Raw genomic sequence first — 15,353 nt, forward strand, 5'->3', positions numbered from 1 at the left:
TGTACCCCGTCTCTAAAAAAAAAAAAAAAAGCAAAGGGCTGGGGAATGAGCCATTCTGTCTCTTCTGTTACCATGAATTCTCAGGGATGAGCTTGGATGGCTAAGGGGGTGCCTGCCCTAGAAGACACGAGGCATACGCTTGGTCTTGCAGGCTGCCAGCTGTGTGTGGCCTTGACTGGGCTCTGGCCCACTCTGAAAACTGGATGAAGACCGGAACCTCATCCCCACCAAAACGCACAGACCATGCTTTATGCACAGAGTCTGAAGATTCCCACACTCTCACTTGGAGCCCCACCCAGTGATTCTAAATGAAGACGCAACAAAAGTGCTGATGAGAATCTTCTCTGGGCTTTACTTGGCTTGACTCACTTAACTCTGGCACTGTCTATCTGAGGTAGGCACAATTATCACCCCCATTTCCTAGAGAGAAAAACGGAGGCTCAGGCAGGACGTCATTAGTCTGAGGTCACACTTCAGGGAATGGCAATGCCTGGATTCAGACCGCAGTCAGATTCCGTGCAGTTCTTGCTCTGCCCTCTCCGTCTTGCCCTCTGGCTGGTGCTGGCACAGACCCTTCCAGGCAGGAAGCTGCGTCTCAGGCTGGAGAAAATGTGAACACGGGCACCTGACAGAAGCCTGAGGATGCTGTTGGCCAGCGGAGAGGACCTTGATGCATTTCACAGGGCTCTGGGCCCATGAGCAGAACGCATCCGCCATGAGTGACATCATTCGGCTCAGCCAGGGAGCCTGGCATCTGGGCTTGGAGCTCGATGCTTCATGAGCTGCTGGGAGGCTTCCCTGGGTGACTGAACCAGGGCTCGTGGTCCCAAGTGATGAGGATGGGGCAGGACAGAGACCAAGTCCCAAGCTGTGAACAGTCCCTTGGAAAGCCATAGGTGGGAATTCTAGCTCAGCAGCCCTGGAGGGAGAGTAAGAACAGGGCTCAGCATCATGCTCGGCGCTCTTCGTGCATTATTGCGTTTATTTCTCTCTAAAACCTTAGGAGGTAAGAACTAGCTAGCAAGGGCAATGCTGGGCCCTGGGAGATAAGGAAACTGGGCCAGGGTCTCCCAGCTTGAGCTTGGAGACGGGGTTTCATGTCCAGGCAGCCTGATGCCAGAGAGCCTGCCCTTGTCCCCACACTCTCCTGGGGTGGGGACAGGGGGAGCAGGGCTCCTGGCTCCCTGTGCAGCTGTCCCCAAGTCTCTCTTCCTAACGTGGCTCCTCCCTTGCACTCCCACACTCCCTGCTCCCTTGCGCTCTTCCGTGTCTGCCACAGAGCAGGTGCGCAGTCCGTGTCTGCTAGAACGTGTCACTGGTGAAACCCAGGATGCCTGGGCTGTTGGGCAGTGGCCTGAGGCCTTCCTCATCCCCTGTCTCCTCCGACCTTAGACCAGTGCAGGGCGGGGCTCCCTGCCGCTCCCCGCCCCACGCCCCAGCCCACACGGTGGGGAGTGCAGAAGCTGGAGCGGCTGTCCGGGTCCCCAGGGCCCCAGAGCCACGCACCCTCTCAGCGCCAGCTCACAGCTGAAGGGTCTGCTCCTCGCTGTCGCTGTCACTGCCTTCCAGCTGCTCCAGGATCTCGTCCAACACCACAGACCGCTTTTTCTTCGGGGGCTCTGTGGGAGCCCAGATGGCAAGAGAGGAGAAAAGAACAGCCGAGAGGGTTGGGAGGCAGGAAGAGAGAAATGACAGAGGAAGGAGGGAGAGGGGAGAGATGAGCAGAACAAGGGTGCAGGGAGACAGAAAAGCAGTGAGAAAATGCGAGAGAGGGAAGTGGGGGGGGAGTGGAGGGAGAGAAGATACAGAGGTGGGGGAGAGAGGATGGGGCAATGAAGAAAGACAAGGAGTAGGGGAGAGAATCAAAGGGGGAATGAGCAGGAGAGAGAAACACTAGGGTTAGTCTCAGCATCGCCATGACGGGGCTGCCTCCCTCGCACTCTCAGAAACTCTCCTGCTTCCCTGGCCATCCCCTCCCCATCTTCCACCCACAGGGGAAAGGATTCCCTCGAGAAAAAAGAGGGAGGGGGGGTCTCCTGTGCTACTTCCTCACAGCAGGTCAGAGCTTGGTTTGGAGGAAGCTGAAACCCTTCAGAGAGGCTGAGCCAAGCAGTGGGCCACGGCTGGGGAGACAAATAGAAGCTGTTTCTGTTTTCCTGGAGGCCAGGCTAATGGTGTAGTACATGGCTGGCATAGAGCAGGTGCTCAGTAAGTGGTGGGTGAATAGAACAGATGCAAAGCTCAAGGATTCCAGAGAAGGCATGGAAGGAATGACAATTAGAGGTGGCTTTGAAGAGGAGGACTATTTGACTTGGGCTTTGAAGAATGCAGAGGAGTTTTCTGTGAGGAGAGGGAATTCAGGGTCATGAAGAAAAGCATGGAGGTAGGAAGGGGCACTGTGGGCTCAGTCCCACAAGCACCTCCTAATTAGGTACCATCATGAGCCACTGCTCCATTTCTGTCAGCAACCCCACAGGCAGGTGGTACGCAGGTGGCGGAAGTGAGGCACGGACAGGCAGGCCTGAGGTCACCCAGCTAGGAAACGGTGGAGCCAGGATTCGAACCCCAGTCACACCTAAACCCACAGTCTTTCTGCTTTTCATGGAAGTCTCGGGTGCTGGGCAGAGAACTCCAAGGGGATCAATGGTGGCAGGAGAGGATGTGTGGGGTCCCTTGGCCCTCCAGGAAAAAAGTGAGGCTGGGATCCAGGCTGGCTTCCTCTGCCAGTCCCTCTGCTAGTCTAACCGCTAGTCAATGGGCAGCCTCGCTCGCAGATAAGGCTTGATTTGTACAGAGGCAGTGTAAAGAGGCTGTCCAAATTTCCTCCCTTTCCATGGCTCAAACACCTCCCTGAATAAATCACGCTGAGGCCCTTTACCTCTATCTCTCCGCCTAGCCTTTTCTACCGAGACCTCCCCAGGGCCAGCACAGTGCTTGGCCAGGAGATGAAGACTTGGTTTCCCTTTGTGTGTTCCTGGGCGAGTGATTTTACCTCTGAAACTGTTTCTTCAATCTCATCCCTCCCAAATCAATTCAAACATTGACCTCATTTCTCCTCATCTCCATGGCTGTATCCCAATCCAAGTACCTCTCAGCCCCTCACTAGAGATCCCCCTCCCACCAAGGGATCCCTCTAAACCATGTGTGTCAGATGTACCACTCCCTAAGAAAGCCCCAAGCTCCTCTGGAGGCGTCACTGGAGCTGGCCCACCTCCCCCTGCTCAAGACCTTTGCACTGGCAGCACCCAGATCTCCCTCTCCCTCTACCCCTGAGCTCCAATGCCACCCCACCCCCTGACACTTTTTATTATCCACACTGCCGCAGGCCTTTCTTTGTGTGGGATGTTGTCTCACTCATTGCTGTGTCCCTAGCCTTAGTACGCTGCCTGGCACCCAGCGAGTGCTTGTGAAATATCCCAGAAAAGGGAATGAGCAGACAGAGCAAGGGTGAGAGAGACGGCAGAGCCTGCCCCATGGCGAGGGTGCGGAAGGTGCGGGAGGCGCCCACCTGCCTGCCACCTGGGAGCCTCAAGGTCTGGCAGCTGTACCCATCATTGTTAATCATGAAAAGGGAGAGGGGGACAGGGTGGGCTGGGGTGGTGGGGACTGGTGGCCTGGGGTTCAGATGCCGGCTTCCTCTCCTTCCTCACGCCTTCCTAGACTCTCTTGGTTTCCTTATAATCGCCAGTCCTGGAGGTGTACAATGGCCTCTGGAAATTGAATTTGTGGGCAGGTAATAGGAGCTGGAAAATAGAAACGTAACAAAACAGGGCCTGCAGGCAATCGCTGGCGCCCCTCCCATCTGCTAACATGGGTTGGGGTGGCAGCTCACTCCTGGGGCGGGGGTCCCTGCCTTCCTGGGACAGGCCTGGCCTGGGGTCTAAGGGATGGCCAGCAGTGGCGGCATGGGATTTTTTCTTCTTTCCCACATCCTGACAACTTGGAGGGACAGGCGAGGGGTGAGTTCTCGCCCCATCCATTGTGTCGGCTCAACCTTTAAGATACACCGGACTTGGGGCGCTTCTTCCCCGTGCTCCTGCACCCCTGGGCCGCACCACCATTGCCTCTGGCTTCCTCTGCCCTCCCTCCTAGGAGTCCGGTCTTGAATGGCAGCCAGAGGGAGCTTGTTAAATCCTCCATCACAGCATGCCGCTCCTTTGCTCAAGCCTCCAGGGGCACCATCTCACCTGGGGAAAAGCTAAAGCTGTTACGTTGGCTGCCAGGGCCACTGAGCAGGCTGCGCCCCCTCTCTGCTTCCCTCCCACTCTGCTCAGGCACTCGGGCCCCTTCCTGGCTCCTGGCTCCAGCACTCCCATCTCAGGGCCTTGCACCTGCTGTTCCCTTGGTCTGGAATGCTCTTCCTCCACGGAGCCACTCAGGGGCCTTACCTTTTCAGTGAAGCTTCCCTCCTTATTGAAAATCCCAAGTCCTCCAGAGTGCCCTGACGTACACTTCCTAATCCCTTTCCTGTCCACTTCCCCCACAGCATGTCTCCCAGTCTCACTGTGTGTCATATTTCCACTTTACTATCTGCCTTCCTGGCTGGAACGTCAGCCCTAGGAGGGCAGGGGTTTCTATCTGTTTTATCCACTGTTCCATTCTCAATGCCCAGAACTGTGCCTGGCACATAGTAGATGCTCAATAAAAGTGTGCTGAGAGACTGAGGGAGTGAATGATAGGGAAACTTGAGGGTCAAGGAGTGTAGGTTGCTGAAGGACAAACGGCAGCAGAGATGAGGCCAAGAACAGTTGTTCAGAGCCTTCATTCATGCTCTCATTCCCTCACACGACAGAGACACCTGCAGCACCTGCTCTGGGTCAGGCATGGTGGGGAACAAGCCTGGTTTGGCCCCACTTAAGGCTTTCTGGTCTGGCAGGGGGAGATGGAGAAAGAACCAGATAGTTGTGCCTCAAATTTCTAACCTGTAAAATGGGAATACTAGGGGTTGTGGTGGGGCTGAAATGAGTAAAAAGGGCAATGCCTGGCTCCTGGTTAGGGCTCAGTCGATGGTGCAGAGACCAACACCTGTGTTACTATTATGGATAGGAAAGGTGTTGATTTCGTGTCTCTCCTGGCCACTGGGGCAGTGCGAGCTCACAGGGCGGGGGCTCTCACACGGAGGCTGGCTTATGATACATGAGCAGTACACAGTCGGCAGGTAAAGGAATGAGATGATTTGGTTCATCAAGGCCAGCGGAAGTGTGAGCCCTGCCTTCTCGGTTTGCACACTGGAAACAGGGGCATCTGCTGACTCACTGTGGGGCCAGGGACGTGGAAGGCACAATGGTGACAGGCAATTCCATGGCTATGGGAGTCACATGATCTGAGGTTCTAGCTCAGCCACTGACCAGCCAAGTGACCGTGGGACAGTCACTTCAGCTCTCTGGGCCTTGGCTTCCTGACTATACAGTGGGGACAGAAATAGGGGACATCTCAGCAGGCGGCTATAAAGATGATCAGGTTCACAGGTGGGGCCTGGGATGCCCAGGGGCCCACTACTCAGGAGCCATTACTGTGCTCCTGGGCCAGGCATATCTGCCAGGGTTCAGGCTGGGCCCCCAACTGCCCCCCTGGAGGACGTGTCAGGCCCTGAGTTCCCACCAAATGACACCCCGCACCTCCCGCCGGCCCTGCTTCCTTGAGGAGCACCCTGTTTGCAGGGAACAGCTGCTGAAATCCCACTTCCCCGACATCAAAAGCCTCAGTGGGTTTTCACCAAACAAACATAATGCAGAACCGGAGAAAGGTGTAAAATAAATAAACGAAACAAGCTGTGCATTTTCTTTCAGTATTACAGCTGCACCCGAAGATAAACAACAAGTGAATGTCACCAAACATCAATACCCGAGAAATTAACTTGACAAAAAGCTCAGCCGTCCCCCGACAACCCCCCAGTCCTGCCCCCCTCCCCCCCAACCTCCGACTACCATTTTTGCATTTCTGGAGTTCCCACCTAATGATTTTATTTTTCAATTAATTCCTTGACAGAATGCCAGCCTGTGTCTCTCCCTTCCCTGGCTGGCGCTGTCGGCCCTGCATGGGAGGCCCAGGCAGGCAGGGAGAAAGGCGCAGGCAGGGAGAAAGGCGCGGGCGGGGGGCGGGGGTGTGTCGGGAGGACAAGAGAAAGCGCTTCTTGGGGTTTTGTTCCAGAAGCAGACGTTGAGGAAAGGCAAGCCGGGGGAGAAGAGCGTGGCTGATAAGAGGAGAAGGGAGTTCTGAGAGGAACCCTGGGAAGAGGCAGGCATGAACAGCTTGGGGAGGGGAAAAGCGCTGGGCCAGGAAGCCCAGGGCTGGATTCTGAGTGGAGAGGCCTGAGGTGCAGGATGGAGGGTGCTAGATGCGGGTTGCTGGGCGGGTGAGCTGCCAGGATGAAACCCTGCTGCTCCTGGCTGGGCAACCTTGGGTAAGTTGCTTCACCTCTCTGGGCTCCTCTCAGTTTCTGCAGTTACTGAATGGTGATGACATTCACACGCCTAGGGTGTGTAAGGGTATTAAAAGAATGAATATATGTATGTAAGGCCTTCACAATAGTGCCGAGCAAACGGCAAGAATGTCAATACAGGTTGGTCATTCTTACTGCTATTGACAGAATCTGTTACTGAGAGCATGAGGGTGGGCCACTCCCCTCCTCTATAACATGAGGATGGCAATAGCAGCTCTGGACTCTTGTCTCAAAAAAAAAAAAAAAAAAAATGTGACCAATGGGATGCAGCAGGGCCTCCCACTGTGGGCCCACATTAGAGCATCTGGATTTGCTGACATGATTTGCCATGAATAAAGAAATCAGTGACTAATGTTCAAAAACATGGAGATGCTACATGACAATCTGCACCTCTAGTTTCTCTTGAACCTGTTATGGCTAACCTGTGAGCGTGGCAGACCTGTCCCCTCCCTGCCTACAGGTAACTGACGAGGCTGTGTACTAGCTGCCCCTGGAGACCGGAGGCCTCACTTACGGGAGCTTTTCGACCTGTTCCTGGAGGCTCCCAAGTTGCTACTTCCCGAGACAGAGGATAAGCAAGGCTTTGACAAACTCCGCTAAATCGGAGACAGAACTGACTCCAAGAGGCCGGGGTGAAGGGCATGGGCCGGGGGCACAGGAGGGCAAGGGGAGGAAGGAGGATGGGGCAGGTGGAGGCCAGAATGAGGCACCACAATCTTCAGACTCACTGGTGTGCAGTCCCGGGCTGCTGGGGGACACCAGCCACCTGTAGCTCCCACCCTTGGGGAGTATGAGGATGTCACGGTATGGGTACCGCAGGGGGCTGGCCTGGCTTGGGAGGCTGCCTGAGCCAGATCCCCACCCTCAGCTGCTGGTGCCTGTGCCTGGGTCTCTACCCGTCCTCCCTGGCTTCAGATCTTGCAGCCCCCATGGGCAGAGCTCTCATACCCAGATGGGTCTGCACCTCAGGGCTCTCTGTGCAGCAGGCACACATTAGATACGCACAGAATAAAAGGTACTCTTCAGGAGATTGGCCTGGCCCCTAACACCAAGCCAATGGCCCTTTAGTGATACAGGAAGCTGTTTTAGGGTTGTGCCTTTTTTTTTTTTTTTTTTTAAATAGACAGAATCTCACTCTGTTGCCCAGGTGAGTGCAGTGGCGTGATCTCGGCTCACTGCAACCTCTGCTTTCCAGGTTCGAGTGATTCTTGTGCTCAGCCTCCCGAATAGCTGGGATTACAGGCGTGCACCACCACGCCCAACTAATTTTTATATTTTTAGTAGAATCGAGATTTCACCATGCTGGCCAGGCTGGTCTTGAACTCATGAGCTCAAGCGATCCACCCGCCCTGGCCTCCTAAAGTGCTGGGATTATAGGCGTAAGCCACCACATCTAGCCAGTTGTAGCTTTTTAAAACACAGTGAGTCCTTCTAAGAACTAGGTGTGACGTGAGAGAGTCCTTGCACAGAGCGGGTGGGCAGGACCCTGGGCTGCAGACTGGCCTCTGCCACTGCGGGACTCCCAGGAGCTGCTAAGCTCCTTACGTCACTCAGTGCTCCCACCTGTTAAACGGGGATGGTGCCTGTTCTGCTTACCTCATGGGAACCCTAAGGGTTCCTGCCTTCAGTCACTCTTAGCAAGCATGACCGAACACATTCTATGTGCCAGGAATGATGCTAGGGATACGGCAGTGAAAAAAACTCCACAGGATAAACTAAACCACCAGCCACGGGGCCACACTAGGGCTCCGGGCAGACAAGACGAGGTGGGACCTGAGTGCTGCCACTTAGTGGTCCCAGCCTTCTCTGAGTCACCAAACTTACTCTTCTGTAGACAGGACACAGTAGTAGCACCCACCACAGGGGATCTGATGAGATAAAGCATGAGAGCACTTAGCCCAGGGCCTGGCATGTTGAGGTGCCAGGCAAACATGAAAGCTAATGATCAAAGGGTCCTGTGAGGCCACCCCAGAGGACAGGCAGTGCCCAGCAAAGGGGAAATCCAGCTGCCCAAGATAAGGCTGAGGGGCGAGCCGCAGGGACCACTCCTCAGAGGCCTGCTGGCTCTGGACTTTCCTACAGAAATTCCACCAGCTGGGTAACATCATTGTCCCACTTTTCAGATGAGGAAGCAGCCACACTAGGGCTTTGAAGAGTCAAGTGGCCACATTCTCCAAGCAGGACCTTGAGCTCAGACGGGGCTGGCTCTAGCCTTGCTGGCACAGCACAGCAAAGCCTGCCCTGCCGGCTGGGGACAATAGCCCAGCCTCCCTAGGCAGGGGGGGTCTCAACAGGAAAGGCATGAACAGAACTGGGCCGTGTAGCAGCAATTTTCTTTTCAAAGGCCATTGGTTCTCAATCCAGCTGTCTGATAGAATCAGCTAGGAAACCACTGATGCCTGGATCCTACCTCCAGAGGTTCCGATGCAAATGGCCTGGGGTGGGCATGGGATATTATGACTGCTATGATGACCGCTGTTATTAATCTTGGTGCTGAGGACTTGGGCTCCCTGAGCGGCTGGAGACTGGGCTGGTGGGTGGAGTAACTTCGCTCTGTGCTCTGGGTGTCTTGTGTGTGTGCAGAATTCCACAACTGGCCACGCACAACCCCATACACAGGGGCCGGCGAAGGCGCTGCAGCCCGGATTCCCGTGGATTTATCCTGAGCTAGGGCTGTAGGCGTGGGCTATGCCTGGGAGCTTCTAGACTTGGTCCCACATGTTTGTGTTAGTTACAGATGCTGGGAGACCTGTGCGGGCTGGGAAGCAAGGGGAGTGTCCCGGTGAAGGTGACACCGGGAAAAGGGAAAAAGAACCAGGAAAGGTGGGAAGGTGTCCCCTACTTCTCTGCCTTGGGTCTGGAGGAATCTCCCAAGTCTTAGGATTTGGTCCACATCAGCTACTGATCTCTTCTCTTTTGGCATAGGCCCTGGGTTGGAGGGCACAGGCTGAAAGGGAGCAGCTGGTAACATCTCATGGGGCCAAGGTGTAGTGGTGTCTGCACCAGGCTGTGTAAATGCAAAGGCTCGAGGGTCCAGATAGGAATATGATGACATCAAACAGTCCAGGGGGTAGGGGGAGATTACAGGGAGGACTACGCATTGTGGGCAAGGGGAAGCCCAGCCTTCGTATAAATGCGCAGCCATTCCTTGGGCCTGGTGCCCTGTAGGAATGTGGAACCAGGCTGGCCAAATCTGATTTTTCAAAAGAGGTCAGAATCTTGATTTTCAGGTTAAATCTTCCAATACAAAAATAGTGATGATTCATTCAAAACCATTGTTTTCGTATCCGGTAGGCAAAATAGAGATCTAATTTCATCCGACAACTTGCGATTGTGGTCTCTGCTCTTTTCTCTCTCTCCTCTCTGTCTACTAAACCCCACTAGTTTCACTTGTGGTCATGAAGCAGTAATAAAAACCTTGTCTGTTTTCCTTGGGTTTCTCCGGGCTGGGCCAGCCTACAGTTCAGAAATAAAACTGGCCGCTCCCTACCACCAGCTACAACCCTGGAGGGAAACCCACCCTCCTCCTGTCCCTGTTTCTAGCACTCTGGTCCCCAAGCGCCCAAACCCTCGGCCAATCCCGGCCCAGCCCCTGCCCCTCCCAAGTCGCTCTGAAATTCTCCTTCTGTCAGTTTAATTCCGTGATCGATGAGGAAGAGCACGAGAAATGGCCCGGCACAGCTGGCTTCCCCGTTAGCCCTAGCAGGGATTCCTGGCCTTGCTGGCGACGGCTGAGTGAAATGTTTGCGGAACGCAGAGAACACAAGTCAATAACAATTTAGCTGGATTGGGAGCAAGTACCTTCCCCGCACGGACAGCCGCTCCCGGGGGAAGGGGAGGAGAGTGTGCGGGATATTGCCGAAGCACTTGGAATTATTTCCAAAACACTGCCCAGCGAGGCTCGGGCGTGGGGAGTGGAAGGAAGTAGGAGGGGTTGACTGGGCCCTACCTGCTCCAGCTGACCTCCAGGCCCCCCAGCCTCCCCGCACCGCTGCAGGGAGAAGCATTTTGCTCTCCGATCATGGCTCCCTGCACGGCCAGCCATGTGCACCACTTGGGTGCACACTTGGGAACTGCCTTGACCAAAAGAATTCCCTCTCCTTGATTTTCCTCCTCTGGATTCGGCCTCCAGCAGCTGTGGGAACCAGGGGTGTGAGAAAGAGTGGGTTTCCCGGGCAACCTCAACCTCTCCTGGAACCACTTCCCAACGTGACCAGGAGCTGGAGATAGATTAAGACACACTACCGTGAACACAAAAAGTGATCATTTCTTTTTTCTTTTCTTTCCTTTTTTTTTGTTTTTTTGAGACTAAGTCTCATGCTGTTGCCCACGCTGGAGTGCAGTGGCGTGATCTCGGCTCACTGCAACTTCGTCTCCCAGGTTCGAGCAATTCTGCTGCCTCAGCCTCCTGAGTAGCTGGGATTACAGGCTCGCACCACCATGCGTGGCTAATTTTTGTATTTCTAGTGGAGACAGGGCTTCACTGTGTTGGCCAGGCTGGTCTCGAACTCCTGGGGTCAAGTGATCCACCCATCTTGGCCTACCAAAATGCTGGGATTACAGGCGTGAGGCACCACTTTTGGCTGAGAAGTGATCAAAGAGGTCAGGGATAAAACAGCTGCATATCCCCATGCCCCACCCAGTCTCAGCCTTTCCTGTCAGGACCTGCTGTGGCAATCCGGGACAGTCTCTCTCTTTGCCCGCCTCCTGCTTAGGCCTTTAACACCTCCAGAGGAAGGGCTGCCACAGCCAAGTCTTCAGGAGAAAACAAGAAGGACCCAGGTGAAGGAATGAAAATGGGAAGCTTATAGAAAACCTCTGTCTCCAGGTGGATGGAAGGAACCACGACCAAGGGATATTCTGAATAATAAATTCTGTGACTTCACATCCTTGCTTGAACTTTCCTGACTGTGAGTTTGAAAGCCCGATGATTATGTTTTCATGGGCAAGATCAAGGCGGCCTATTCACAAAGGTTGACGTGGGGATAACGGGCTCTCTCGTCTCCAGTCTTTTGAAAATGTATGGTCCTGTGAATGATGATTAAGTTATGGGAGTGGGGAGGGGGATGAACTCTTGCAGGCTTTAAATATCATCTGTCTGCTGATGACTTCCAAATTTATATCTCAGCCCAGACTTCGCCCCTGAGCTCCCAACTCATAGATCTATCTGCCTGACATCGAGGGGAGTCCTAATAGGTGTCTCAAATCCAACACGTTCAGAACACCCCCGCCCAGCCACCTGTTCTTCCCGGCTTCCTAGGCCTCCGCTCACCACGCAGCACCATCATCCTGTGAGTGGCTTGGAGTAAAAACTATGCACCAGTTTTGATTTTTCTCCTGCCTTCCAGAAGCAAGTCTGGCTGGCTCTACCTTTACCAAAAATGCTCAATCCACCTGCTTCCCCACCTCCACAGCCTCTGCTCCAGGGCCCTTGCTGGCCTGGATGGGACCTCTGCCCTCCATTCTTGCCCCTCTACAATGCAGGGGATGAGGTCTGACAGTGTGAATCAGGTCCTGAGACTCTTCTCAAATCTTCTAGGAGCTTCCCACTGTACCTTGAATATAAGCTGGGCTTCCTGGCAGGCCACACAAGGCCCCGGGAGGAACCCCTGCTGGCTTCTCTGCCTGTTTTGAACGCACTCTGCCCTAGGACCTTGGCACTTGTGGCTTCTGCTACCTGGGATGGTTCCCCCCAGATCTTTGGCTGGTTGTTCCCTTCATATCACACAGAAATGCTGACTCGGCAGAAAGACTTTCCAACCACCATATTTGGAATCTCTCCTTTCCCTCTCTGGCCCTGAAGAGCTCATTATGCTATTTTTCTTTTGTTTTCTTTTCTTTTTTTAAAGAGACAGAGTCTTGCTTTGTTGCCCAGGCTGGAGTGTAGGGGCACAATCATGGCGTGCTGCAGCCCTGAACTCCTGGGCTCAAGTGATCCTCCCACCTCAGCCTCCCGAGTAGCTGGGACTACAGCTGTGAGCCACCATGCCTGGCTAATTTTTTAATTTTTTCTTTTTTAAGAGACGGGGTCTCGTTATGTGGCTCAGGCTGGTCTCAAACTCCTAGGCTCAAGTGATCCTCCTGCCTTGGCCTCTCAAAGCACTGGGATTACAGGTGTGAGCCACTGCATCCAACCATATGTTACCCTTTCTAATTTCCACTCCAGGACTTGGTATCATCAGAACTTTGTTGCTACTTATTTTTTTTGGTGGGGCAGGGGAGGGGGCAATCATCTGTCTCTCTCACTCAAGTATGAGCTCCACGGGGGAGGACTTTCTCTTTTGTACACTGCTTTGCCCTCAGTGCCGAGAGCACAGCTTGATAATACGGTCATCAGTGAAGAACTGTTGAATGAATGAATGAATGGGGGCCTCCCATCCGGGGAAGCTGGAGATCTAAGCCCAGGGCACTGGGGGTGCAGCTATGATGCCTCTAGAGTTATATACTCTGAGAAAGGGGGGACTCACCGTGGGAGGAACTAGCCACCCCTGGCTTTTGGATAAAATAAGGGCAGCCACTTCACAAGGCCTAGGGGCTGCAAGCCCTTTCTGTGAAGAGCCAAAAAGTAAATACTTTAGGCTTGGTGGGCCGTGGGGTCTCTGTCACAACCACTCAACTTTGTCCTTGCAGTGGAAGAAAATAGCCCTAGACAATATATGAACAAATGGGCATGGCTGTGTTGCAATAAAACTTTATTTATAAAAACAGATTATAGGCTGTGGTTTGCAACTGTCCAGATCCAATAAAGAGAGGGCAATTTGGGATTTAGGAGGTGCTGAGGATACAGGGTGTGATAGAACACGCAGGTATAGACATTAACTACAGTTCTGCAGTGTCCAGACCTGTGTGCCTTCAGGCCAGGCACTAGGCTGCTCTGGGTCTTGGTTTGTGCTACAGTAAAATGGGAGCAACACTGTTCTTCAGGCAGCTGTGAGCCTGAAATGAGACTGAGTTATGTAAAAGCACCCGGTATCACTCTCTGCACATGGTAGGTCCATGACAAAGCTCTCTCATCCTCTTTCTTTCCTTTTCCCCCGACTTGATCTTTATAAGAACTTACATGATTGCCTTTTCAGACCAGCGGTGCTTCGAAGCACCCGGTTAGGAATATCTGGCTTCAGACCACACAGGGCTCCAGTGCCGACTGCACACCTGTGGCTAAGCATGGGGCCTGGAGCACATTAGCCAGCTTTTCTGAGCCCCGGCTTCCTTCCTTGTGGGGTGACAGTGAAGATGAACCGAGTTAACACTCACACAGTGTCCAGCATCTATTAGATGTTCAATTAAATTCTAATCATCATTCTGATGATTAGGTTCTTATTTATGTTTATTTTTTCACCCCACAAATGGTCACTGAGCGCCTCCTCTCTGTGCTAGATATGGGGCCCAGGCAGGGTGGACAAAGGGCCTTGTATCCCCCCAGAGGATAAAATGTCACATGGAGAAGGATCTTAATTGCACACGTGAGCACCTGATGGCAGGTTGTGGCACTTGAGGAGGACGAGGGGAGGGGCATGACAAGGGAATCACGAGAAGGAGGGGTGTAGGGGAAAAGCTGCATCTTTGACACTCTGGCCGGGAGGCAGTGGGGGCCGGGGTCAGTGGAGGCTGCTGGGACCAGGGCTCTAGCAAGCAGGCTCCTTCCCTGCCCCCCGTGAGGCTGGGAAGGTGACTGTTTGCTAGAGGCCGGCGACCCATGGGGACAGCCACCCGTCTGTGCCGGAAGAGCACTTCTCTGGGCGCTCTGCTCATAGATCTCCTGCCCCAGCCCAGTCTGGCTTGGGCAGGCGGGGGAAGGCGCCACTGCCAGCCACTCACCATGCTGGTCATGTCTGCGCTCCCAGCTCTGGAGGTGAAAGGTAGAAACGCTAACCACAGCCCATCAGTCCTCCCCAGCTGGAATAAGACAACACGGGAAGCAGAGCCACGCTCCCAGCCAAATAAAAGCCTGTTTGCCCGGCCTCCCTGGCTGTGAGTGCTGTAAAACAGAGGGTTCTGCGCACGGATTTCTTCCATACCATTATATTCTCTCGGCTGCGCTCGCAGGTACTGTGGCCTGCCGCGGCCCTGAAAGCTTCTCGATGCCGTGACCCTGCTGGTTTGTAACACGCTCGGGAAGAAAAGGACACAGCCAGCGGCGGACTTTCCTCTTTCTTCCCTCCTTGCTCTCTCTTTTCAAACTCCCACATGCAAGGCAGTGAAGAATAGCACTTTACCTACCACGGGGCTGCTGCGCTGGAGATGAGAAACCTGATTCTTGGCCGGCAAGGAAGGGAGGGAGGTGTGGGGCAGCGGGCAGGGGCAGGAAGAGGACAGGCGAGACGGGGAGGGCAGTTTGGTGGAAAAACGTCTGTCTTGCTATTCCCTTTTGAAAGCATCTCTGTCTGGTGTCAAGGTCTTTGCCTACTCAGGCCAACTTTTACAATGACTTTCAAAGCCCTGTCCTTCGCTGTTCAATTTGACAGGTGTTTTGCAAGCATCAACTTGCAAGGAAAAATATAATGCCCTGCCATTATACAGGGACAATGGATAAAACGAAGGCTTCCGCTTGGTGGGGAGGGGATGGGGGGTTTACAGCAAGCTTCTTTTGGCTGCCAACAAGGAACCTGGATAAGCAGAGAGCTGGAGACTGGGTGTGGAGCATGAGTTCTTGTAACTGCCTTAGAAGGCAGGACATTACGGTTGCTGCTTGAGCAGCAATGAGTCCTCCTCTTCCTCATGGCACCTGGGCACTAATAAGCTCCTACTAGGTGCCAGGCTCTGTGCTATGCCTTGGAGACAAGGAAGAACAGGTGGCATCTGTGGTTAGATGTAAACATTCTACCCCAAGCAATGCTTATGTGTCAGGCATACCTGTCCTCTTCCTTACCCCACCCCCAAACACACACATCCTAAGCAATGCTTATGTGTC

The 15,353-nt window shown here is 53.8% G+C and overlaps 1 protein-coding gene across 1 annotated transcript in view; it reads right to left on the reverse strand.

Moving 5' to 3' along the window:
- Window positions 1-326: 326 nt before the first annotated feature.
- RBM19 (RNA binding motif protein 19) overlaps window positions 327-15,353 on the reverse strand; it is a 368,604-nt gene continuing 353,577 nt past the window's right edge. The window contains exons 25-26 of the mRNA XM_050749675.1: window positions 1,507-1,619; window positions 327-919 (exon numbers count right to left, since the gene is read on the reverse strand). Of these exons, the coding sequence (XP_050605632.1) occupies window positions 1,522-1,619 (98 nt within the window). The 3' untranslated portion in view covers window positions 327-919; window positions 1,507-1,521. The remainder of the gene's footprint in view (window positions 920-1,506; window positions 1,620-15,353) is intronic.

The sequence above is a fragment of the Macaca thibetana genome, chromosome 11, assembly GCF_024542745.1.
Source record: "Macaca thibetana thibetana isolate TM-01 chromosome 11, ASM2454274v1, whole genome shotgun sequence".
NCBI lineage: Eukaryota > Metazoa > Chordata > Mammalia > Primates > Cercopithecidae > Macaca > Macaca thibetana.